General features: G+C 39.8%; 1 protein-coding gene across 1 annotated transcript in view; it reads left to right on the forward strand.

Moving 5' to 3' along the window:
- Positions 1 to 24,382, forward strand: part of LOC140738504 (uncharacterized) — a 95,390-nt gene that overhangs the window by 37,544 nt on the left and 33,464 nt on the right. Inside the window, exons 3-7 of the mRNA XM_073065871.1 lie at positions 2,342 to 2,455; positions 3,170 to 3,247; positions 6,605 to 6,713; positions 20,568 to 20,738; positions 22,799 to 22,927. Of these exons, the coding sequence (XP_072921972.1) occupies positions 2,342 to 2,455; positions 3,170 to 3,247; positions 6,605 to 6,713; positions 20,568 to 20,738; positions 22,799 to 22,927 (601 nt within the window). The remainder of the gene's footprint in view (positions 1 to 2,341; positions 2,456 to 3,169; positions 3,248 to 6,604; positions 6,714 to 20,567; positions 20,739 to 22,798; positions 22,928 to 24,382) is intronic.

Here is a 24,382-nt window from a genome sequence, read left to right on the forward strand (position 1 = left end):
CTATGCACAACTCCAATGCCATATTTAAATTTGCTGACTGCACCACTGTCATAGGCTGAATCAAAGGTGGTAACAGCACACAGGAGGGAAATTGAAAATCTGGCTGAGTGGTGCCACAACAACATCAGGAAGGCAAAGGAGATGATTATTGACTTCAGGAGAAGAAAATCAGAGGTCTCTGAATTAATTCTCATTCGGGGATCAGAGATGGAGAGGGTCAGCAACTTCAAATTCCTCAGTGTTATCATTTCAGAGGACCTAGATCCAGCACTTTAACAAAGTTCTATAGAAGTGTGGTGGAAAGTAAACCGCATCACAGCCTTCGAATGGAGAAGCTTACAAAAAGAAGTAATCACGAGTGAAGCTCACCCCTTCATTTAGCACATCTACACAGAGCACTTTCACAGGAAAGCAGCGTCCGTCTTCAAGCACCCCCACCATCCAGGCCATGTTCTCTTCTCGCTACCGCCAGCAGGAATAAGGTACAGGAACCTCTGGACTCACACCACCAGGTTCGAGAACAGCTATAACCCTTCATCCAAAAGGCTATTGAACCAGAATGGATAACTTCACTCACCCCATCACTGAAATGTTTCAGCAACCTATGGAATCACTTTAAAGGACACTTCATCCAATGTTCTCAATATTTATTGCTTGCTTACTTATTTATTTTTCCAGTTTATTTATTTATCTATCTATCTATTTATTTGTTTGTTTGTTTGTTTATTTATTTATTGATTGCTTTTTTTTCTTCTTGTACTTACACTGTTTGTTGTTTTTTGCACATTGGTTGTTTGTCCGTCCTGTTGGGGTTGGTCTTTCATTGATTCTATTGTGTTTCTTATATTTACAGCGACTGCCCACAAGAAAATGAATCTCAAGGTCGTATGTGGTGACATTTATGTACCTGGGCAATAAATTTACTTTTAACTTTAAACTTTGCCCTGCTTAATCTTTTACAAGAATACCACAATTAACCAGTACGAATTCTGCTGTTGATTGGTTTGTCAATGCAGCAGGGAAGCCCACAAGGTGATTGCCCAACATCAATGAATACTAACCTACACTATTTAAAGTCAGCTAATAGTTTGAAACTGGAGTGTGTTGGTGTTGCAGCAGGAACTTTAAAACCTACTTTGACATTAGAGGCTTCTAACAACAGTGACTTGGTTTTCTAGAACTGTACTACAATCTTTGATGAAGGAGGCATAAAGGCGGAGAATTCTCCTGCTTCACATTTGATCACGAGGCTCTCTGGGCATGAATTGAAGAGACAGTCAATAAGAGTACAGGAAATAGTGGATACCCCTTCACTAACTGATAGAGATTAATGATTAATCTGTGTTGGCTGTGTGCTCCCAATGGCCAGTGTCTAAGATCAGATGTAAAATTAGTGAGATGTTGTACTTGAAAATATTTTGAAATTAGTGGGAAACCACTGAACATCTTGCAGTATTGTACCCAGTCCCAAAGACTCTTGACGTTGGTGATCGTGTACTGTGGGGAATTATATCCCAGCATATCCTGTCATTGTTTAGAAATATTGCAGTGTCAATTCATTGTGGTTTTCTGACCTTTTCCAACAATAAGCTAGTACTTGTGGATTCCATTTCAATCCAGTTTTAACAATTCCTGTATCATGCCATTAGATCAAGATTTTTGCTGTAAAGAGACCAGTAAAAACCACCTCCATCATATGCACAGTTACATAGTACCAATGTAGTACTTACAGAAACCAAGACCCTTGCACTCTGTTTCTTTCACGGACAGGAACGTGATTTAAATTTGCCTAATGAAAATAATATCAAGGTACAAAAGGAGATGATATAACAACCTTTGAAAAGCAAAATTTGAAATACGGAACTGGCAGATTACTGAAAAGCTCTGATTATTTTTATGTATAGATAGCATTATTGTGAAAAATTTTCAGATTTATCACCAGTTTCAAATTTGCCAGCGTTTACTTTGTTTTACATAGAAAGACATCAAGTAGTACAAAATGCTGTTGATGCATTTTGAAAAAAATGTGCAATAATCAGTTTCCCCATCACATCTTTATTGCAAAGAATATCTTTAGCAGGATGTACCTAATGAGCTGTCCCTACCCTGCCACTGTTACGTTGCTAAAGATACAGGCAAAGCTCATTTACATGAGTAAGCAGCCGCATTTTTCAAAGCATAATCCTGGGAGAGCAGAAGAGATCTAACGAATTTGCCATTTGTACAGTAAATAATGGTATATTATAGCAGTTTTTTAAAGCTCATATATAATTGAAACATTGCATTCTGTTAAAATTGAACAGAGTGGAAATATTACTATAATGGATTTTTGTTTTTGCAGGACAGACAACAACTCAGTGAACTACTTGACAAAGCCTTGAAACTTCAGATATCTCCTGATCACAGCAGAATCATTCTGGATATTCAGCATTATCTGAGCCAAGGACATCATAACGTACATGGTTTAATAGTTTATTTTTCTTAAGCACATCAGAGATACTGCAAAAATTATCATTCTTTTATTAATCCTTCTATAATGATACTCAGTTATGCAAAATGCTACTTTATTAGTATTTTGAGTGTGCTGTGTGTTAATGTCCTGAATGACAAGCTTTCACAAAGGGCGAAGGTGTTTTATGCAGTTTTTGACAAGCATAGTAAAATAATAATGACAGCCAGCTTGAAACAAATCTAAACCTTAATGGCATTTGTTATTTATGATAACATAAAGTTGTGGAAATGTACATCAGGACTGAAAATGTGTTTCATTAATAGTGCATTCTAATGCTTTTTAAATTGACTTTCTTTTTGACTTAACACAAATCAATGGTTATTCAAAATATTTATGATCATATGCTGGCACATCAGATTGTCTATGCCATCAATGATGCTACATAGAGTAATAAGTTATAGAAAATATTTCGGCACTGTCTCTCCCGGGGGGGGGGGGGTAGCAAACCATAATTGAGTACCAGTTTGCATGATGGGCGCAGATCTCCAAAAAGGTCAAATTCTGTTCAGACTCTGTTAGTTTTTAATGAGAGTTTTAATATGTCAAGCATTTCTCTCAGAACAGTGATATCTATACTGAACTACTAAGCTATCCCAGTTAAATGATCTTTGGGGGATGGATATTTGAGCTAATTTGATCAATTACTTTGTGTTACAGAGGTTCCCAGATGAGACAGAAGCCAGTGTACACAGTTTGGCAGATGACGAATCAGTGCAGTCAACACATACTGTCAAAGTAATGAACAATCTTCTTCTTGTCATTTTTCTTCTGTCTTTTAAAGCAGAGTAGTATCCCTTTGGCCCTAGAGAGAACTTACGATGTGTTTTGATTATATGTTATGAAGTTAAATGCTGAATGGAACTGTTACGTTCCCAGCAAGCTGGATAGTTAATGTTTCAGTTACATTTGCATTGTGTTGATTGAGGCAGAATCTGGTAGTAGGATCATTGTAGTGAATATGCACTTGCAATCCCTCCGAAGCAAAATTAGTAACACTTCTCTCTTAAAATAGGCTAATTTATTCTATAACAAAGTATTCATTGATATGCAAATCAGCAACACTTATGCCATGCAACAAAAACTACATAAACTGTCTTCTCTATGACTGCAACAAAAACCTGCTCCTTTATGCCACCTCCCCCAACCCAATACACATTTTGTAAGATGTCATATACTCAGAGATCTTCTGCATGACATAGTTCCCATTAACAGATGGATCTGGACCGTCTAGGTTTCTTTTACCTTGTTCTGTATTTCCCCATTCGGCAAAGATTAAACATTTATCATGGGTATCCTGTCATCTAGTGTATTGTTACATCTGTTGAACTCAGTAAAAAATAGTTACGAACATTTATGGCATATAGAAAAGAATACTTCAGAGTATTTCAGAGGACAAGAGGAAATGTAGATGGGGAGAGATTGAAGAAGCAATCAGAGAAATGGATTTCTTGGAGACTTTTGAAGGGAGGGAGGTAGGAAGACAAAACAGTTGAATGAGAGAATTCCCAGAGGCCAAGTGAGTGATGTGGTGAAATGTAAGGTGCATTGGACTGTTACTAATCTTCAGCCAGAGGAACGTAAAGTGCAGTTAGGACTTACAGCATATGGTGACTCCTCCGGTAGAACCTGAGAATTTTTAAGTCAGTGTCAGGAGATGGATCTTTGGCTGAAAGATATGTGTAGAATGTAAACAGCTGTGCCTTGATCTAGATTTGAGAATGTGTCTACCACTTAGTTTGAGGTAAGTGCAGGACTATGATCTCTTTGATACTTCAAGTCCACATAACGTGAACTGAAGAAGCAAGCAAATGCCACTAAGTTGTATGACCTTTGAAGGGGAGGTTTCCTGGCTTTCAGCACACCAGTGCAGTGAAGGACCTCCCCTAGAATGAGTGGCCAGCCAGGGAGGTGGAAGAGTTTCTGTAATTAGTGTAGTCCTGCCCGCAGACTAATTGATCATTAAAGCCAAGTACCTTTGACATTTACAATCCAATTGCTCAGGGCCAGTTCTAAATACAGAAACAATGCTAAACAACTAAAATTCTGAAAAAGGATCTAGTGCTTTTCCGGCATATATTATGAATAAACTCTTCTTGGGCTTCCAGCCTGGTTCAGGTATCAATTTAACCAAGGTTTCGATGACAAATTGCCACCTTCATCGGGGATGATGCCTAGGCATGTCTAATCCAGGGGCATATATACCCCCATAGAACGTCCCTCATGGTTGGTTAGTCCTCAAGGCAGCATTCTGCTTTCCCACCTTGTTTACAATCAAATTCCAGTTCTTAGAGCGACACCTTATCTTTGCTAAAATTCTTTTCCTCTAGTTTTATTTCAATGGTTTCCTTCACCAGGTGGTCCCAAAACCTACTGGTGCAGCACAATAGTCTTGTGCTGTTGAAGTCAATCCTATGGCCATTGCAAATGCTATGTCCTAGCCATGGGATTGACTATGATAGCACAAAAACTACTGCGCCACGTCAATGGGCTTTGGGATCTCCTGGTGAAAGAACCTATTGAAATAAAACTAGAAGCAAAGAATTTTAGCAATGACAAAGGTCTCACTCTGAGTAAGAACTGGAATTTGATTGTAAACAAGGTGGAACAATGGAGGACTAGCCAATCAGGAGGGATGGCAACGGGGGTATAAATAGTACTGGACGAGACATGCCCAGGCATCATCCCTGATGAAGATGGCAGAGTTTATCATTGAAACATTGGTTAAACTCAATACCTATAACTAGCTTGAAGCCCAAGAAGAGTTTATTTGTAATTAAAATTATATTCTGAACATTTAGAAGTTAAAAGACTAAAATACACAAATATGCGTAAAACTTAATGAAGTCAAATAAAAAGCTACACAAGACTTGCTGCCAGAAGCCAGTTTCTCCCATTACTTTCATAGGGCTCTTGCCTTTCAGCGAGTCAACATCTGGACTTGTTCAAGATGAAATTTCCAGCCAAAGAGTTGGGAAAAAGCAGAAGGTGATGCAGCTTTCAGCAAATGCTCTGTTGTAAGGTGTCCTACTTGCCACATCTCAAGAATTGTCTGTTGATAGTCCTGCTAGCTTCAGTACGTTAAAAATGTAAAGACTGTTTCTCAACTTTACGGGTGTACGGGCACTGCTACAAAATAACAGAGTTTTATGATTGGGACATTTGTACAACGTAAGGCAAGGATTCAGGGACATTGATTTACACTGAATCAATATTTTGTATAAGTTTCCAGAGATATAATGACTGTTCACATGTTTAAATATATAGAAAACATTCTCACCACATGTATATTTCTGTGAGCACACATTTTGTGGGTCCAGAACATTTTTGCCTCACAATTGGCCCATTCTCACCTTCTGAAGCTGGACATAGAATATCAAACATTGGAGGGTATAGCACAGGAAAAGGCCCCTTGTCCTTAGATGTTATATGGAAATAATAAAGCTAGCGACACCCAATCCCTGTGTGCAGTACTGGTCACCAAACCATCAGAAAAACATGGTTAAATATCCAGCATCTGAAGATTTTCTCTTGTTTATGATTAAACTGTAGAGAGTTCAGTGGAGATTCGCCAGAACTTGCCTCAGATGGAGATCTTTTAGTTATGAAAAGAGATGGAATTTAGAGTAGAAATTTTCAAGAGGGCTCTATTCCAGGTAAAAGTGGGAAATATTTATTAAAACATTAGGCAAATCAAAATACCAACGGAACTTACTATAACAAGACTACATTGTAAGCACAAGAGATCCTGCAGATTCTGGATCATGTGGTATTCTAATCATACCTGATTTCTTAGAGTTGCAGGTTTTTTCCCAAACGTGGGTTTGCCTTTCATTCTATTTTTAGTTTGTTCTCCCAGTTCAAGTTCAAGCTCAAGTTTATTGTCACTGGACCGTACAATTATACAACCAAATGAAACAATGTTCTTGCGGAGTACACCCATAAAACATCTCTTTAGCCTCTGAAAATAGTTTTGAGTGGAAGACATAAATTCACCTCATTGGTCAACTGAAAGTAACTCTTCCAAAAATAGTTTTATAGTACACATATTGACCTTCATGTATAACTTATATTTTATTTTTTCCAATACTGAAGTCTAATGCTGTGCTGAACCCAATTGCTGAAGAACAAGCAGGATCAGTATTCGCTAATCCACATTTGACTTTTGATAAACAGGAAGACCCTCTACAAACAGCCAATCAGAGTAAGTACTGTCTATTACCAACAGTTCCCACTGGGGAATATCATATTTTGTATCTTAAAGGGGCTAATTCTGAAAACTGACTTTTGATGTGATTAATTTCACTTCTGTATGATTTTAGATAGGAAATTTAATGTGGAGGCAAATCTAATTGTGGATTTAAGTTCTGTATAACTGCCCACAATTTGTGTGTTTGCATTTCTGTTATAACATGTGGCTCTTGTAATACATGAGAATAGGAATATAAAATAGGAAAATAGGAATCAAAGTAAATGGGAAAGAAAAAAATCTATTCATTTCATCAACTTCTCTCTCTTTTTTCCTTTACAGATTTTAACATTTCAGATTACGTTCCATCCGCATTGACTGTCATCACCATTAGTTCTTTAAAAACACTCCCTGGTCCTTCTGCTCATGTTAACAGTTACTCTAACAGTAATCTTCCTTTCTTAGCCAAGAAATCTATCACATATGATTTTAGAAACTGTTGTTCCTTCAATTCCTTGATCAAACATTCCAATCACTTGTCTGCCCCTTCCAAACACCAAAAAACCTTTCACTCAGGTCTGAGTAATATTCCTTGCAATTAATTCACTATTCCTCCTTATCCACCTATTTCAAATCAGCTGACAAGCAGCACCCCACTGCCCCCCCCCCACCCCCGTACTTCCCACCACAGTGCAAATGCCATTTCTTGGAACAACTTTTTCTTGTTTTCATTCAGCTAGTACACCTTTAACTGTGACCTCACATTACCTCCATTCCAATATTTCTGCAGTCTCACAATGGCTGATTCATATCTAGTTCCATTTCCTCATTATTGTATATTAGATCCATTAAAATCTCTGTCCACAAGTATTCAGTCTGCGTTCAGAATCAGAATCAGGCTTAACGTCACTGGCATATGTTGTGAAATTGTTGTCTCTGCAGCAGTAGTACAATGCATACATAATAATTGAAAGAAAAAATGTGATTTACAGTGGGGATGAGCTCCCACCACCTATAAAGTGCTCCAAATGGCATGTGTCACTAACAGCCTCTGACAACCAAGACCAACTTTTGGCCTTCACATGTGGCTTAGCTACTAGGCCTGGCGGAACTGTTTCTGACAAGAGATGGGGCAAAGGCAGACCACTGGTGCCTCAAAATCAGTTGCTTCAGGCAGGTGGGGCTCGTCAGCCTTGGACAGCAGTCTGCCTAGGAAAAGGAGAATTCTGACTTTAAACCTCCGCTGCCTTGCAGCCACACCCACCCATGGGAAGGGCTTCCGGAGTAAACCCTGAGGAAGAAATCCGGAACCGGGGTCCTCAAGGCAGTTTGATGTTGTTTACAGCTTCACTCTGGCAACCTCTGTGACGACACTGGTGCCAAGCTGTATCGGCACTTGCCCTTCCCTTGAACTACATCAGTGATATGGAGAGGGGGAACTTGCAGCATGGGCAGCAGCCAGTTCTTCAAATCTTCCCACCCAGGAGAGGACACAGTCCACCAGAGGCACAAACCCATGATCCCCTGGGATCGACGGCTGTCTACTATATAAAATAGTTAAATAAGTAGTGCAGAAATAGAAATTTAAAAAGTAGTGAGGTAGTGTTCATGGGTTCAATATCTATTCAGAAATTGGATGGCAGAGAGAAAGCACTTATCAACAAAGCACCACACTAACAGAAAAGATATATTGCATCCAATATTAACTTTGTTCCATGTAGACAGTGGGAGACCTGATGCTGTCTTCTTCAGTTCCCATTCTAGACGTGTCTCCATTGCTTCTGATTCCATCACCTTCTTTAGACACCTTCGAAATTTAACTGAACTATTTGTTGTCTCCAGGTATTAGATAGATAGATAGATAGATACTTTATTCATCCCCATGGGGAAATTCAACATTTTTTTCCAATGTCCCATACACTTGTTGTAGCAAAAACTCATTACATACAATACTTAACTCAGTAATAATATGATATGCATCTAAATCACTAACTCAAAAAGCATTAATAATAGCTTTAAAAAAAGTTCTTAAGTCCTGGCAGTTGAATTGTAAAGCCTAATGGCATTGGGGAGTATTGACCTCTTCATCCTGTCTGAGGAGCATTGCATCGACAGTAACCTGTCGCTGAAACTGCTTCTCTGTCTCTGGATGGTGCTATGTAGAGGATGTTCAGGGTTTTCCATAATTGACCGTAGCCTACTCAGCGCCCTTCGCTCAGCTACCGATGTTAAACTCTCCAGTACTTTGCCCACGACAGAGCCCGCCTTCCTTATCAGCTTATTAAGACGTGAGGCGTCCTTCTTCTTAATGCTTCCTCCCCAACACGCCACCACAAAGAAGAGGGCGCTCTCAACAACTGACCTATAGAACATCTTCAGCATCTCACTGCAGACATTGAATGACGCTAACCTTCTAAGGAAGTACAGTCGACTTTGTGCCTTCCTGCACAAGGCATCTGTGTTGGCAGTCCAGTCTAGCTTCTCGTCCAACTGTACTCCCAGATACTTGTAGGTCTTAACCTGCTCCACACATTCTCCATTAATGATCACTGGCTCCATATGAGGCCTAGATCTCCTAAAGCCCACCACCATCTCCTTGGTCTTGGTGACATTGAGACGCAGGTAGTTTGAGTTGCACCATATCACAAAGTCCTGTATCAGTTTCCTATACTCCTCCTCCTGTCCATTCCTGACACACCCCACTATGGCCGTGTCATCAGCGAACTTCTGCACATGGCAGGACTCCGAGTTATATTGGAAGTCAGATGTGTACAGGGTGAACAGGACCGGAGAGAGTACGGTTCCCTGTGGCGCTCCTGTGCTGCTGACCACTGTGTCAGACCTACAGTCTCCCAACCACACATACTGAGGTCTATCTGTCAAGTAGTCCACTATCCAATCCACCATGTGAGAGTCTACTCCCATCTCCGTTAGTTTGTGCTTTAAGATCTTGGGCTGGATGGTGTTAAAGGCACTAGAGAAGTCAAGGAATGTAATCCTCACAGCACAACTGACCCCATCTAGGTGAGAGAGTGATTTGTGCAGCAAATACGTGATAGCATCCTCCACTCCCACCTTCTCCTTATACGCAAACTGAAGCGGATCCCGGGCGTGCCTGGTTTGTGGCCTCAGATTCTGTATTATCAGCCGCTCCATGGTCTTCATCACGTGCGATGTCAAGGCAACAGGTCTGAAGTCATTCAACTCCTTTGGTTGTGGTTTCTTCGGTACCGGGACAATACAAGATGTTTTCCACTGTCTGGGTACTCTTCTCTGATCTAGACTCATGTTGAAGATGCGCTGTAGTGGTTCTCCCAGTTCAGTCGCACAGGCCCTCAGTAATCGTGGGGAAACTCCATCCGGTCCAGCCGCCTTGCTGGTACAGATCTTCCTCAGTTGACCTTCCACCTGTGCAGCCGTAAACCTGGGCGTGGGCCAGGTCTCCTGTGAGTGGCTATTTTCCTGTGAGGGAAGTAAGCCTGGTGTGGATTTCTGCAGTGAGGGTGAGATTGTGCTGTCGAACCTATTGAAGAAGTTGTTCAGCTGGTTGGTCTTGCTCAGCAGTCTTTCTTTTAGAGCCTCCATGACAAAACCTTCTACCTTTGTTATATTAACTTCTTCTGCCTTAATTTCAACTTACCACCACTTTCTTGGGAAAACCAGGAAAGTGCAATATAAAAGTAGAATTACTAGGAAGAGAGTTAACTTTATAAAAGTCAGTAATTTAAATGTCTTTTGTCTCAACCACCCTTGCATTCATCGCTAATTTCTCTAACTTTATCAATGTTTTTGCTCTCTATCTTTCTGACTAAAATTTCTGCACGTCTCCCTTTTTACTCACCTTTGATATCTAAGTCTTCAGCCATCAAAATTCTACTGCGGCCTCCCCTGGAAGGACTGTTTGGGGACCTGAATGGAGGTGAGGGAGGAGGTGAATAGACAGGTGTACTTGGGCCACTTTCAGAGATAAGTGCCAGGAGGGAGATTAGTGGGAGGGTCAAACAGACAAGGGAATCACAGAGGAAGCGATCCCTCCAGAAACTGGGGTAGGAATACATTTTTCAGATTCTAAATGGCATTTGAATTGGTCATTAGTACATAACAGAAATAATCTGTGTCTTATTTTAAGGATGTTGGCTACCTTTAACTGGCATTGGAGATACGTAATTTCTGAATCTCTAAAGAGTTTTTAATCTGTTAGTAGAATGGATTGCAATGTTTAATAAGCATGCCACACAAATATTACGTGTTGATTTGATTAAGTTCTAGTTATTGTAAATACCAGCACACAAATGTTTGTCTTCTCCTCTTCGCCGAAAATGTTGATAGCACTTTGCATTCAAGCTTTTGTTAGCATCATGCCTCATCAGAGAGATTTTTCACTTCATCAAACCTTTAGTGACAAACATCTTGAAAAGATGATTATTCTCAATACTCCAGCAATGACAGATTTATTGATTGGTTCTGGCTGCAGCCTTCAAACCCAGGATCAAGGCATCTTATTAGCAATACCCTTCAACCGTGGTACAGATGTTACTCCCACTCAGTGTCACAAATTAACTCACTATAGACAGTAGCATTAACTGAATTTTTGTACTTAATGACTTAAACAGTATAAGGCAGTGAATAAATGCTCTTTTCTACCATGCTCTGATATCTGGGGCTCTTTTGCTAAAGTTTATGATAAACCAACAGGAGAACACTTATAGAGATTCAATCAAAATCAGGTTTTTAATCACCGGAATGTGCAGCAAAAATTTGTTAACTTATCTAACTTCTCTAATCTATCTTCAGTTAACTGACTGCCTACTTATACTTGAAAACTATAATTTTCTTTCATGATTATGAATCTTTTCATCCATGAATTTAGTTTGTACACTTTAAATTTAGAAGCAAGAATGCTCACTCCAAGCAATTATTTGAGGTTTAGAGGGAGCTTATTGAAACATATTCTGAGGTGGCATTGCAATGTAGTAGTTAGTACAGCACTTTAAAGTACAGGTGACCTGGGTTCAATTCCTGCTGCTGCTGCCTGTAAGGCATTTGTTCCTCTTCCCCGTGACCATTGGCTTCTTCTGGGTGCTCCAGTTTCCTCCCACAGTCCAAAATCATACCGATTGATAGGTTAATTGGTAATCTTAAAGTGTCCCGTGATTAGGCTTAGATTGAATCGGGGGTTGTTCGGTGGAGCTGTTTGACGAGCCGGAAGGGGTATCTCAATAAATAAAATAAATAATTTTTAAGGGATAGCGTTCCTACTGAAACATATTTTTTAAGTGAGCAAGAGAGGATAAATTTTGAACTGTTTCCAGTAGTGAAAAGGTCTGGTCTGAAACATAGTTGCAGGGTAAAAAAGGGTTGAAGGCATTATTGAAGACTGAGGTGTGTCAGGATTTCTTGCAGAGACAGTAAATCTCTGGAATTTCCTACTTGAAGTGATATCATCACAAGTATTTAAGGTGAATGTGAATAAATTTTTGATAGATCAGGAGATTGAGGGCCTTGGGGAACTGACACAGATGAGGAATTAAGGCCTGGGACAGATCAAACACAAAAAGTGAGGAAGGATAGAAACAAGGTGGCCTAATCCTGCTTCTGTTTTCTTGTCTCAGAGACGTACAGCACTTTGGCCCATCTAGCCTATCCCAAACGATTATTCTGCCGAGTCCCATTGACACCTGGACTATTGCCCTCCATGCACCTTATATCTGTGTACATATCCAAAGCTCTTAAATGCTGAAATCAAACCTGCACCAATTGCTGAATATCATAAAGAATATTCCCATGTCTTTAAGAATTCAACTAGTATGCATGGAAAGAGGCATTATGGGCTTTTGGTCCCACTCTGGTAAAGTACCAAGATTGGCTGTATTGTGAGTTAACCAATGGACTTCAGGAATCATCTGAGAAAACAGCTGTCATTTTTCCCCATGTGAGTGGAGTCCCTATAAAAAGCGAGAGAAGTCACATGCTAGCTCCTAGCTCAAGTGAAACTGTTCCCAATCTTCATAATTTGGAGATTTCAGTTCTAGCTACATGGATAATGACATTCTAGATGCATACCTGTCTTCACAAAAATGTCGGGCACGTGAATGTCAAACAAGCGTGGAAGTACTTGATTCAAATTGTTGATCATCAGGATTTCTCCCAGAAGCTATCTATTCTGTATAAAGCAAATCTTACACAACTAGTACCTAGAGCAAAAGCCGTTAGACAATCCTCCTGATTTCTATCCTTTTGATTCTTCTCCTCTCCCGATATCGGGAATGATTGCCTCTGGACTCTCTTCTCCTCTAACCTTAGCTTCTAATTTTAAAATATCAAAGTACCCCTGTGCTTCTGTGCTGACATTGATGGTGGAGGAGCTTGGGTTTTCATCACCCAAAACTTCATCATTCAGATACTGAATCATGGAAGCAGAAGGACCAGGGCTTACAGACATGAACTCCAATCCCTTGAGGACCTCCTTGTGCTCCACAAATTTAATTTTCACTTCTAACTCCAAATAATCCAGGAATTAAATTCACCTGTATCTTACATTGCAAAAGATATCTGGGTAATTTTGTGTTTACTGCAGCCCTTCTCAGCAGAGGTCCTACCAGCCACTAAAGTCTAAACTAAAAAAAACTTTCATCACTTGTGAGCCCCTCTTTCAATATGACAAATAATTTCCACCTTGCCCTTGGTATTTCAGTAGCTTTTTTTCAAAATCCATGTTTTAAAAAAAATGCACCCACACAGTCCTAATCTTAAGTAGTGAAAATTGTTTTGATAATTCTCAGGTTGACTCCCACTCCATGAAACGTGCAGGAATGTTGATGATATAATTGCAAAACCAGTCGAAGACTATATGCAGATTGATTTCAGAGGAAACTTTTGTCTTGTCAACTCAATTAATTTTAGGTGCAAAGTCTCAAAAGGTGTACGGTAATGTACAAGACATAATTATTTTCATTATCCAGAAGCTGATGTAGAATTCCATTTACAGATAAAATGAAAGGAGATGATAGAAATGGGAATTACAGTTTGCCAGAGTAGATCTGTGTAGTTTGTACAGCATGTGTACTATACAGCACTGCCGCTTTTAATTCTGCTTTCTGCTCTCCTTTGTTTCATCTTTTATGTTTTAATTCTGCTTTCTGCTCTCCTTTGTTTCATCTTTTATGTTTTTCTCTCTCAACCATCCACACCAACTCTACTCTCATTAGCCACTTTATTAGATACCTCCTGTACCTAATAAAATAGTCATTGAATGTATATTTGTGGTCTTCTGCTGCTGTAAACAATCCATTTCGACGTTCACAAAGACGGGAAAATCTGAAGATGCTGGAAATCCAAAGCAACACACACAAAATGCTGGAGAAACTCAGAAGGCTAGGTAGCATCTATGGAAAAGAATAAACAATGGACATTTTGGGCCAAGACCCTTCACCATGTGCATGAAAGTCGGTAGTTTCTCACATACTCAAACCCCCCCCCCCCAACCCCCGTCTGGCACCAACAATCATTTCACAGTCAAAATCACTTAGATCACATTTCTTCCCCACTTTGATGTTTGGTCTGATCAACAAATCAATCCCTTGACATTGTCTGAATGCTGTTGGGTATTGAGTTGCTGCCACATGATTGGCTGATTAAATATTTGCGTTAACAAGCAGATGTTCAGGTCATAGACTCATAGAACACAACAACACATAAGCAAGCCCTTCGGCCCATCTAGTCCATTAATCTGCCTAGTCCCATTGACTTGTAACTGGACCATAGCCCTCCGTACCCCTCCCATCCGTGTGCCTATCCAAATTTCTCTTAAATGTTGAAATCGACCTAGCATCCACCACTTGTGCTGACAGCTTGTTCCACACTCTCACCAGTGAAGAAGCTTGTTCCAGACTCACACTACTCTCTGAGTGAAGAAGTTCCTCCTCATGTTTCCCTTAAACTTTTCATCTTCATCCTTAGCCCTCTAGTTGTGGTCTCACCCAACCTCATTGGAAAAAGCCTGCTTGCATTTACCCTATCAATACTCCACATAATTTTATATACCTCTATAAAATTTCCACTCAGTCTTCTAGGTTCTAGGGAATAAAGTCCTAACCTATTCAACCTCTCCTTATAGCTCAGGTCCTCAAGAGTCTGCACTCTTTCAATCTTATTTACATCTTTCCTGTAGGTAGATGACCAAAACTGCACAAAATACTTCCATTTAGGCCTCACCAATGTCTTATATAACTTCAAGATAACCAAGGTAACATCCCAGCTCCTGTACTCAGTACATTGAATTATGAAAGCCAATGTGCCAACAGCTTTCTTTATGACACTATCTATGTGTCATACCACTTTCAAAGAATTATAGATCTGTATTCCCACATCCATCTGTTCCACCACGGTGCCCTACCACTCACCGTGTGAGATCTACGCAGGCTGATCCTCCCAAAGTGCAACACCTCACACTTGTCTTCATTGTCTCTATTAGGTGTACCTGATAAAGTGGCCACTGAGTGTATACAACTTTGCACTTCTGTCAAAGTTATTTGCCAGCTTTCCAGTTAAAATTTTAATAAATAAACTAAAAGTTCTGGGGAACGAGTACCAGTCAGAGATCATCATTGATGTTTCAGTAAAAGGGCATTGGCCAAGACGCTGCTCTCCCACCTCTCTGCCCAACTCCCCAATACCAACACATATTAACTAGAAGGTTGTAATGCAGGTGATGCTGTTAGCCTACTAGTCAACAGAAGGCAGGAAATCATAGTTGGGTTTAATGCTGACACTTTGGATAGGCGAAGAAGTTTGCGATCATTAGCTTACTGACATCCTTCCTGGACTCAGGTTCCAGAACTGTTCACAGTATTCCAGTATAGTCTCACTAATCTCTTGTACAGCTGTAACATAATACTCCAACTCCTGTACTCCATGCCCTGACCAATGAATGCAAGCATACCAAATGACTTCTTCACCTCCCTGTCAACCTGTGTCTCTGCTTTCAGGGAACTATATATCTGTACCCAAGGTCCCTCTGCTCTACAACACTTTCTGGTACCTTATCATTTATTGCTTCAGTCGTGCCTTAATTTAGCTTACCAACGTGAAGCACATCACACTTGCCTGAGTTAAATTCCATTTGTTATTTTCTGGTCCACTTCCTAAATTTGTCAAGATCCTTTTGTAAACTTAGATAATGCACTATCCGTTGCACCACCAACTTTGGTGTTGTCCGTAAACTTACTTAGCATGTTTGTAATGTCACCGAGATCATTAATTCAGATACCAAACAACAGTGTACCCAGTACCAATCCTTGCGGTACACCAGTCCATTTTGTATCCAGTTGGCTAGCTCACACTGTGTTCCATGTTTATTAAACTTCCTGACCAAGCTGCCATGCAAGCCCTTGTCAAAAGCCTTCTTTAAGTCCATGTAGGTTACATCTACCAAACTTCCCTTGTCAGTCCTCTTGGTTACCTCTTCAAAAACAATATCAAATTTGTGGGAAACAATTTACAATTAACAAAGCCATGCTGACAATTCCTAATCTGTCCTTGCCTTTCCAAATGCTGTCCCTCAGAATCTTCTACAGTAACTTTCCCACCTGGTACCTGCAACCTTATATTAAAGTTATTCAACTAATTTTGTAATGTTGCTTAGAATATTTCATAATTGGACTACTCCTGAAAAGAATTGAAAACTCATATTACTAGTAAACAACTAGTGATATTATGGTCACTGGCCCCTGACTTGTCGTTGCAGTCTTTCTTTAATAAATGTACAACTTCAGCTACCCTTTCTTCAAGTACCTCACCTATGGATAAGAAAGATACAAATATCCCAGTTCAAGCCCCTGCACTTTCTCCCCTAGCTTCCCAAAGGATCCCAGTATACATTTGGACAGGTTCCAGGAAACTGTCCACCTTAATATGTCTAAGACCATTTGCACCTTCTCTTTTGTAATGTGGATTCATTCCATCACTATTCATATCCCTTAATCCCCTAGTTTAAATGACCTTCTCTGCAGTAAATATAGAGGAGAGGTACTTATTTGAGATCTCACCCATCCCTTGTTCCGCAGTTAGTGGGATGCTTTACAGCACCAGTGATAGGGGGTGCAATTCCTGCCACTCTCCGTAGGGAGCTTCTATGTTCCCCATGTGATCACATGGGGTTTCCTCCATGTGCTCTGGTTTCCTCTCACATTTCAAAGACATGTGGGTTTGGGTTAGTGAGTTACAGGCATGCTACACTGGTGTTGGAAACATGATGACATGACAGCACATCCATGGATTGGGTCGGTTGTTGACGCAAAAGCTAATCTTATAATTTTGTACTCGTAAAGGAATACATTCCTCCTTAAGGGGATCTATTCTCTTCTTTTGCCTTTATAGTACTTGTAGAATGTTTTAATATTCTTTCTTGCTATTTGTCTGAGCCACCTCATGGTATCTTTATGCCCTCCTGATTTCCCTCTTATGTGAACTGCTGGATCTCTTACATGACTCAAGGGGTTATACTGGTTATACACCTCATGGTTCCTGACTGAAGTCTCAATATTCTTCATCACCCAGGGTTCCATAACCCTCTCAATTTTGCCTTTCATTCTAACAAGACCATGCTTCCTTGAAATTTCCATATCTCACTTTTAAAGGTCTCCCATATGCAAGCCATCCCTATATCTGCAAGCAAACTCTGGCAGCCAACCTTTGTAAGTGCCTGTCTAATTTCTTCAAAATCACTAAGGCATTAGATAGAGACTTGCCCCACTCTAGGACTTTAACTTGTGGATTAGTACTGTACTTTTCCATAACCAATTTAAAAACTAATAGAATCATGGTCAGTGATCCCAAAGTGCTCCTCCACTGACAGTTCAGTCACTTTGAACTTTGAAATGTGTCATAAATAGAAATAGATGCAATAGCAATGTATGTGGACAGAAGTGAACTGGGAAACTCCCAAACACTGGCAGGCATTTAATGAAACTTCACAGATATCTACAGGTGTGTGTGTGTGTGTGTGTGTGTGTGTGTGTGTGTGTGTGTGTGTGTGTGTGTGTGTGTGTGTGTGTGTGTGTGTGTGTGTGTGTGTGTGTGTGTGTGTGTGTGTGTGTGTGTGTGTGTGTGTGTGTGTTAGAATGGGGTGTACAGGCCAAATCAAAGAGGTGAGGCCCAGGCCCAAGAGCAGAGAATGAGCCAATGTTTGGCTGCTGGAGCGGACTTGGAGGTGATTGAGAGCGACAGAACCAAGTCAAAGTAGCGGGGCCCAGGTCCAAGAGCGAGGAACAAGCCAAGGTTTGACCAGTTGAAGTGCCAGGCCGAAATGGAGAGGTTGGGTATGGGCCAAGTCAAAGCAGCAGGACCCAGGTCCGAGAGCAAGAAACAGGCCAATTTAAGTGCTTGGCCAGATTGAAAAGATCAGGGTGCTGGGGCCAGAGCTGGTGTTCAGCTTGTTGCTCGGCAAGGTTTACTTGTCACTGCACTGAACTGAGGCAGTGGCCTGAAACTAACAGGCTCCTGGATCGCTGCAGTGATGACTGACTTCATGGCTATGGAATCACTTTCATGAATTTCAGATATGAATGTTATTTGCCTACTGGTATTGCTTGCATGATTTAGTTTTTTTCCTGCACATGGGGAGTTGGATGATCTTCTTTAATGGGTTCCATTGGGTTTCTTTGTTTTGTGGCTATCTTTAAGAGAATGAGTCTCAAGGTTGTATATACTATACATATTTTAGTAATAAATGTACTTCGAACTTTGATTTCATGTCACTGTCACAAAATACAAGCTCAAAACTACGCAAGGCCATGCTGTTTATTACAGGGTCAATATTTACCCATTCGGCTCTTTCACTTTAATTTAATCAGTCAATGTTTTAACTGAAAAAGTTGAGAGTGAATGAATGTGTGGAAGTCGGGAATAAATAGTTCCTGTGAAAGCTCCAAACACCATTTTCATCTGTTGAGATTAATGCCAGCAGATCTCAACTCCGCCTCAAAGCATGAACAGAACAATTCAGAAGGCAGACAAGTTAATCAATTATTGCTTATTCCACTGCTAAATCCATTCTATCTTCCATAGTTCACCACCTGCCCCCAGCCCAACATCTATTTTCAACCGTGCCCTGTCGCATCTATTACTACTGTTCCAGGGCCCATTGTTTGTATACGTATATCACGACTCCCCTCAGGAAATCCTGCTCAATAGTCAAATTGTGCTAAAATTTGGTCTATGGCCTAGCCCGAGCCTTCATCATTAGGATCTTGAAACAATTGCTTTAGTCGATGAGCAAATTTGGCAGTGGCTGCTCACACAGGTCACAAATAGTAAGGAGCTTTGGAAAACAGCTGAATCTTTATTATAAACACAAGAGATTCTGCAGATGCTGGAAATCCAAGATAGTGGAGCAACTCAGCAGGTCAGGCACCATCTGTGGAAAGGAATAAAGAGTTAACGTTTCAAACCAAGACACCTATTCTACCTTTTTTCCCCTTCCTTTCCAGTCCTGATGAAGGGTCTCGGCCCAAGATGTCGACTCTTTATCTCTTTCTATAGATGCTGCCTGACCTGCTGTAAACCGTAACTATCTGAGCTTTTATTGGAATTCGTAATGATATGTGAGCAAAGTAGACCCAAGCCACTGAGCTCTGTCTTGGCATTGTTTGGATTGCTTCAAGACCACCAATCTAACATTTCAGTAAAAGACCTAGCACTTAGATGTGATAGCAAAGGGTCAAATGTGCACAATATGACACTATGCATGCAGTAAAGTGTTTGAGTTCCTGGCCTGCAAGGGTTGATTGAAGGTATAAATTATCATCGTAAGCACTTTGGCCAACAGTTCTCTTGAATAGTCTTTTTCTCTGTCATGGGATACTTCATTAAGTTCTTATTGCTCAACAATACTTGGGAATCCAGGTCCATGATTCATTGAAAGGGGCATTACTGGTAAATAGGGTCATAAAGAAAGCTTTTGGCACATTGGCCTTCATTGGTCAAAGTATTGAGTACAGTAGATGGGATGTTATGTTGAAGTTATATAGGACATAGGTGAGGTCTAATTTGGAGTATTGTCTGCAGTTTTTGGTCACTTACCTATAGGAAATGTGTAAATAAAGTTGAAGAAGTAATGAGAAAATTTTCAAGGATGTTGCCAAGTCTGATGGACCATGGACCTAAAAAAAGATTGAATAGATTAGGACTTTATTCCTTGGAACATGAAAGGTTGAGGGGATATTTGATAGTGGCATACAAAATTATGAGAAGTTTAGATAGTGTAAATGCAAGCTGGCTTTTTCCACTAAGGTTGGTTGGGACTACAACCAGAGGTCATGGGTTAAATATAGAACATAGAATAGTACAGCTCATTACAGGCCCTTCGGCCCACAATGTTGTGCTGAGCCTCAAACCCTGCTTCCCATATAATCCCCCAGGTTAAGGGTGAAAGGTGAAAATTTTAAGGGGAACATGAGAGGGAAACTTCTTTACTCAGAGAGTGTGGAACAAACTGCCAGCACAAGGGGTGCACGTGAGCTCGATTTCAACATCTAAGAGAAGTTTGGATAGGTACATGGATAGTAAGGGTATGGAAGGCTATGGTTCCACATGGACTAGATGGGCCAAAAAACCTGTTTCTGTGCTGTACTTTTCTATGATTCTATGATTCTATGATTCTATACTTGGTTTCTCATTAGAAGTTGCTTTGACGTGCTTGTCTGCAAAGTGGGGAATGCAAGTTGTTGCAAGCCACTCTCAGTCTCCACATGTTTCTTGATTTGCTAACTTTCTATGATTCTAAAGTTGGTAAAGAGTTAAATGTTATTTTCAATATAGCAATTTACTCATCCTTTACCTTTTAAAACAGTAATTACTATATGCTTACAGGTTGCAGTGAACATAGCAGAGCAGCAAACGCTCTTGTAGAAATGGATACATCACAAACTTTGAGACCAACAAATCTTTTCACATTTAATCTATTAAAAGAAGAATACATCAAAATGTACACCATGGTCATTGAGCTTAAAGATTCCCTTATCAATTTTTTTCTTGGGAAAAGTAAGTACTGGGTAATGTTTGACATTTTCCAATCAGTAGATGCACTGTCATTTATATCTATGAGATTAAGAAGAAAAAGACTGCCGGGTGTCCCAAACCATGGCAGGAAATGAGTGCATTATAAAAAGCTGTGGTGCTGCCTATTGAACAATGCATCACAAGAAGTTACGTGCAAGAACATGAGATTGCCTATGCTTAGTTGTTGAATGTTTCATGTGCTCTTGTACAATCAACATGGCATCTGCACAGTGGGATACCACTTTGCTGATTAGTATGCCTAGCAAGCAGATCTAGATTAGAAGCCAGAATTGCCCATTTTGACATAGATTCTTTCGATCTTGCTCTCTCTTAATCTGACATAATAGAATACATATTCACCAACAGAAAGAAACGTCCATCAGTCACGATGACTGATGAGCTGGCCAAATGGCAGCTGTGATAACGCCTTCTTTCTCCTATGGCTTACTGTGGCAGGTTGAAGACCTCTATTCATGACCTGTGCACAAGAGCAATACAGTCATACTGAAACAGTACTGCTCTCTCATGAGCTGCTTTGGGCGAGCCCTATAGAAATGAGCAAGAAGATTGTCAAAATTTGTGGAAGTCTGGAGAACATCTTAAAGGCATGGTAGCCAATTGTGTGACAAGCATATGGAAGGTTTAGCTTAGATAGGCTCGCTCTGTCCATAATTTCAATAAAGAGCAAATCTGATTGACATACCAATAAATACCTCATGCCCATAGTCTGTTACTGAAACTCATTCACTTGGTCACAATTCTGATACAGAAGCCATCACAAACTAAACTTTCTAATCAAATGAATACATGAAATCATGCCTTATTGCTTCTAAACATTCATTACTCATCTTGTACATTCAATGCCAGACTTCCATATCCCCTTAATTTAGAAAGACTACTGCTCCCATTAGAGATCATGAAATTGGGTTAAATGTGATGAGTCAATGACCTTCTGGGACAAAGGAAAAGGAGAAGAGAATTTTATGTTATTCCCCAGGGTGATGCATAACCAATCTGTCAGAGACACATGCATGCAAATATGAGCAAAATGTACTGACTTTCCTACTCATTTCTTTTAAATTCTCTCTCCCTCTATGCAACCCACTGTCTCCTTGGGACTGTGATGTGCAGTAATTTTTGACTGCCCCTGCTAACTCTGAGCTCTGCACAGAACCTATGTCTTTGTGTTGAGCTGTTCCATGGTGCTTAATGTTCAGTGCAAACTTTCTTAAAGGCTTCCTGGTACATGAATCGCTTCATTGTTTATGCTAATCAAACTTCTGTAAGTTGCCCATTGAATTGCAAATGATTGAAGAAGTCCACTACAGCAATGCTCAAGAGTAACCTTGGCCTCTGGTGTACCAATTGTGCAGTTCCCACTTTTAAGTTATCCTCTTCTTGCAGGTTCCCCACTACTGGCCTGACTGTGGTTTTCAATCGTTTGCAATTTTGAAATGTTTCTGTTTCTCACCACAGATACCACTTAACTGTTGAGTATCTCCAGCATTTTCAGTCTTCATTTTTTTGTACAGGTTTTATTTTGCTTTTTTGACTTCACATTCTGATGTACATCTGTACATTACTGTTTTATCTTCAGGCTTTAAGTCATTTGTTGTGGCAAATCCTTAAACCAAACCTGGAGGTATATAATAGCAAACGTTATGAAAATTATACCTTTGTAAGACATCTGAACACACTGCATAAAATAATAAATATTTGGATTTATCTAAAATTTCTTCTTCAAATTGAACTTCTATTACATTTCATGTATTTCTTGACTGAATTACAGACTTATACTTCACTTTCTGTGATTTATCATTCTGTATTTCACTCCAAAGTGAATCTAAGTATGTTAATCCCTGAGGTATGAAATTCATTATAAATTTGATGCTCACTTTATCTGTATTGAAACATTTTTTTCTGATAAAGCTCTCAGTTAATATGTCAGTGAAAGGAGGTTGTGTAGGAGATGCTCTACTCCTGCCATGATTACAGAAAACATCAAACAAAACAATTTATAACATATCCTTTAATCATTGCAGAAATGATCCCTGCTGCTCAGGCATTTCAGGAGATTGCAGCTGTGAGATACTGCCCAGACGTGGATATCTTGGCCCAGGTTCTCCTCATGGCCAGTAGCAGTCAGTGTATCCTAAATGAAGTCCTGACAGGTAGGAGTATAGTGTGGCACAAAGCCATAGGAGCAGTGCCTAGGGGAAGAATCTGCCAAGGATACCTCCCTCTGTGCTGCTTACTGTAATCACACATCATTTATTGTCAATGAAAGCTACTAAGATACAAGCTCAAGGGTTTGGCTTTGCAATTTGTTATATCTATGTCATTACATTCCAATAGATCAAAAAGCCAGCTTTAATTGATTTCTAACACTACAATATATCTATCCATTGAAAATAATTGCTTTTAATTGGGATGTTCAATCACTGTGGATAAAGTCATGGTTTTCGATATATCAATGAAGTTTTGAAAAATGAGCAGGTCTTTTCTGGAATTACAGTTTGAAGCATTGTGCACAACTTCTTTGAGGCAATTCGGTTTTTGACCACCTGGCAAAGCGATAATGGTGACAGAAAATTAGAAATAGATACTAAGATGTCAAAAGTCAAAATATTCCTTACCTCTGTCAAAGAGTAATTATGCTTCATCGGTCAGATATCACCTGAACAATAATTGCATGTAAACCTTTATATCCAGGATAATAATGGGGTTAATATGAACAATCTTGGTGCTACGTGTTTACAATAACTTTGCGCTAAGGGGAGTCCTGACAATTGGATGTTCTGTACAGATGGAAACTCATTCTACTGTGTTATGAGAACTACAGACTATTTAATGTGTTAGATATTCTCTGGGATGGTTTGTAATGAAGAGATTTTCACACTGCAGATCTCTTCTCATTCAGATGCAGTAGCATGTGTTTTGAAATGGAGACCACAATGACAGGTTTCTTCTGATTATCGAAGCATGTGTAGAGGAATCTCAAACGTGAGTTCAACGTGTAACGATCGTAGACATAGCTGGTCAGATTTCTGTATGCTCATTCCACCACAGCCCCCAACCAACTTTCACTCAGACAACTTCCTTTTCCTTGTACAAGACTGATGGAAAACTCATGATTTTCCCTTTGTGAAAGAAGATGAAGAAATATGTTGGTAGAAAAATACAAAAACTATGGCCTACTGAGTAAACCAAACAACCAAGCAACTTGCATCTCTATCTAGTCCCACTAAAATGCATAATAATAAAAAAAACTTCAGGAAGACTGTTTAATTTTTGAGATCCCCAGTTCAACACACAATATTTATTTTGCCGCCTCACGTGTACCCTCTTTGAGACCATACAATTCCTAGTTGGATAATTTATTGTTGTATTTAAACATTTATATGATTGTCACATATTGTATTAACTTATTAACAGCATTGAATTATTCATAGACAACTGACCAGTCTGTAAACTAGTCAAAAGTTAGGTATCAGATTTTCTAACATTTAGTTGATTCCTGCAAAGAAACATCTAGGAATATGGCTTTCCCACACTGGGTCCATGATTTAATACTGGCCTGGACAGAATCATTGTTATTTTTTGTTTACCATTTAAGAGAATGATGA

This window comes from Hemitrygon akajei, chromosome 2 (assembly GCF_048418815.1).
Source record: "Hemitrygon akajei chromosome 2, sHemAka1.3, whole genome shotgun sequence".
NCBI lineage: Eukaryota > Metazoa > Chordata > Chondrichthyes > Myliobatiformes > Dasyatidae > Hemitrygon > Hemitrygon akajei.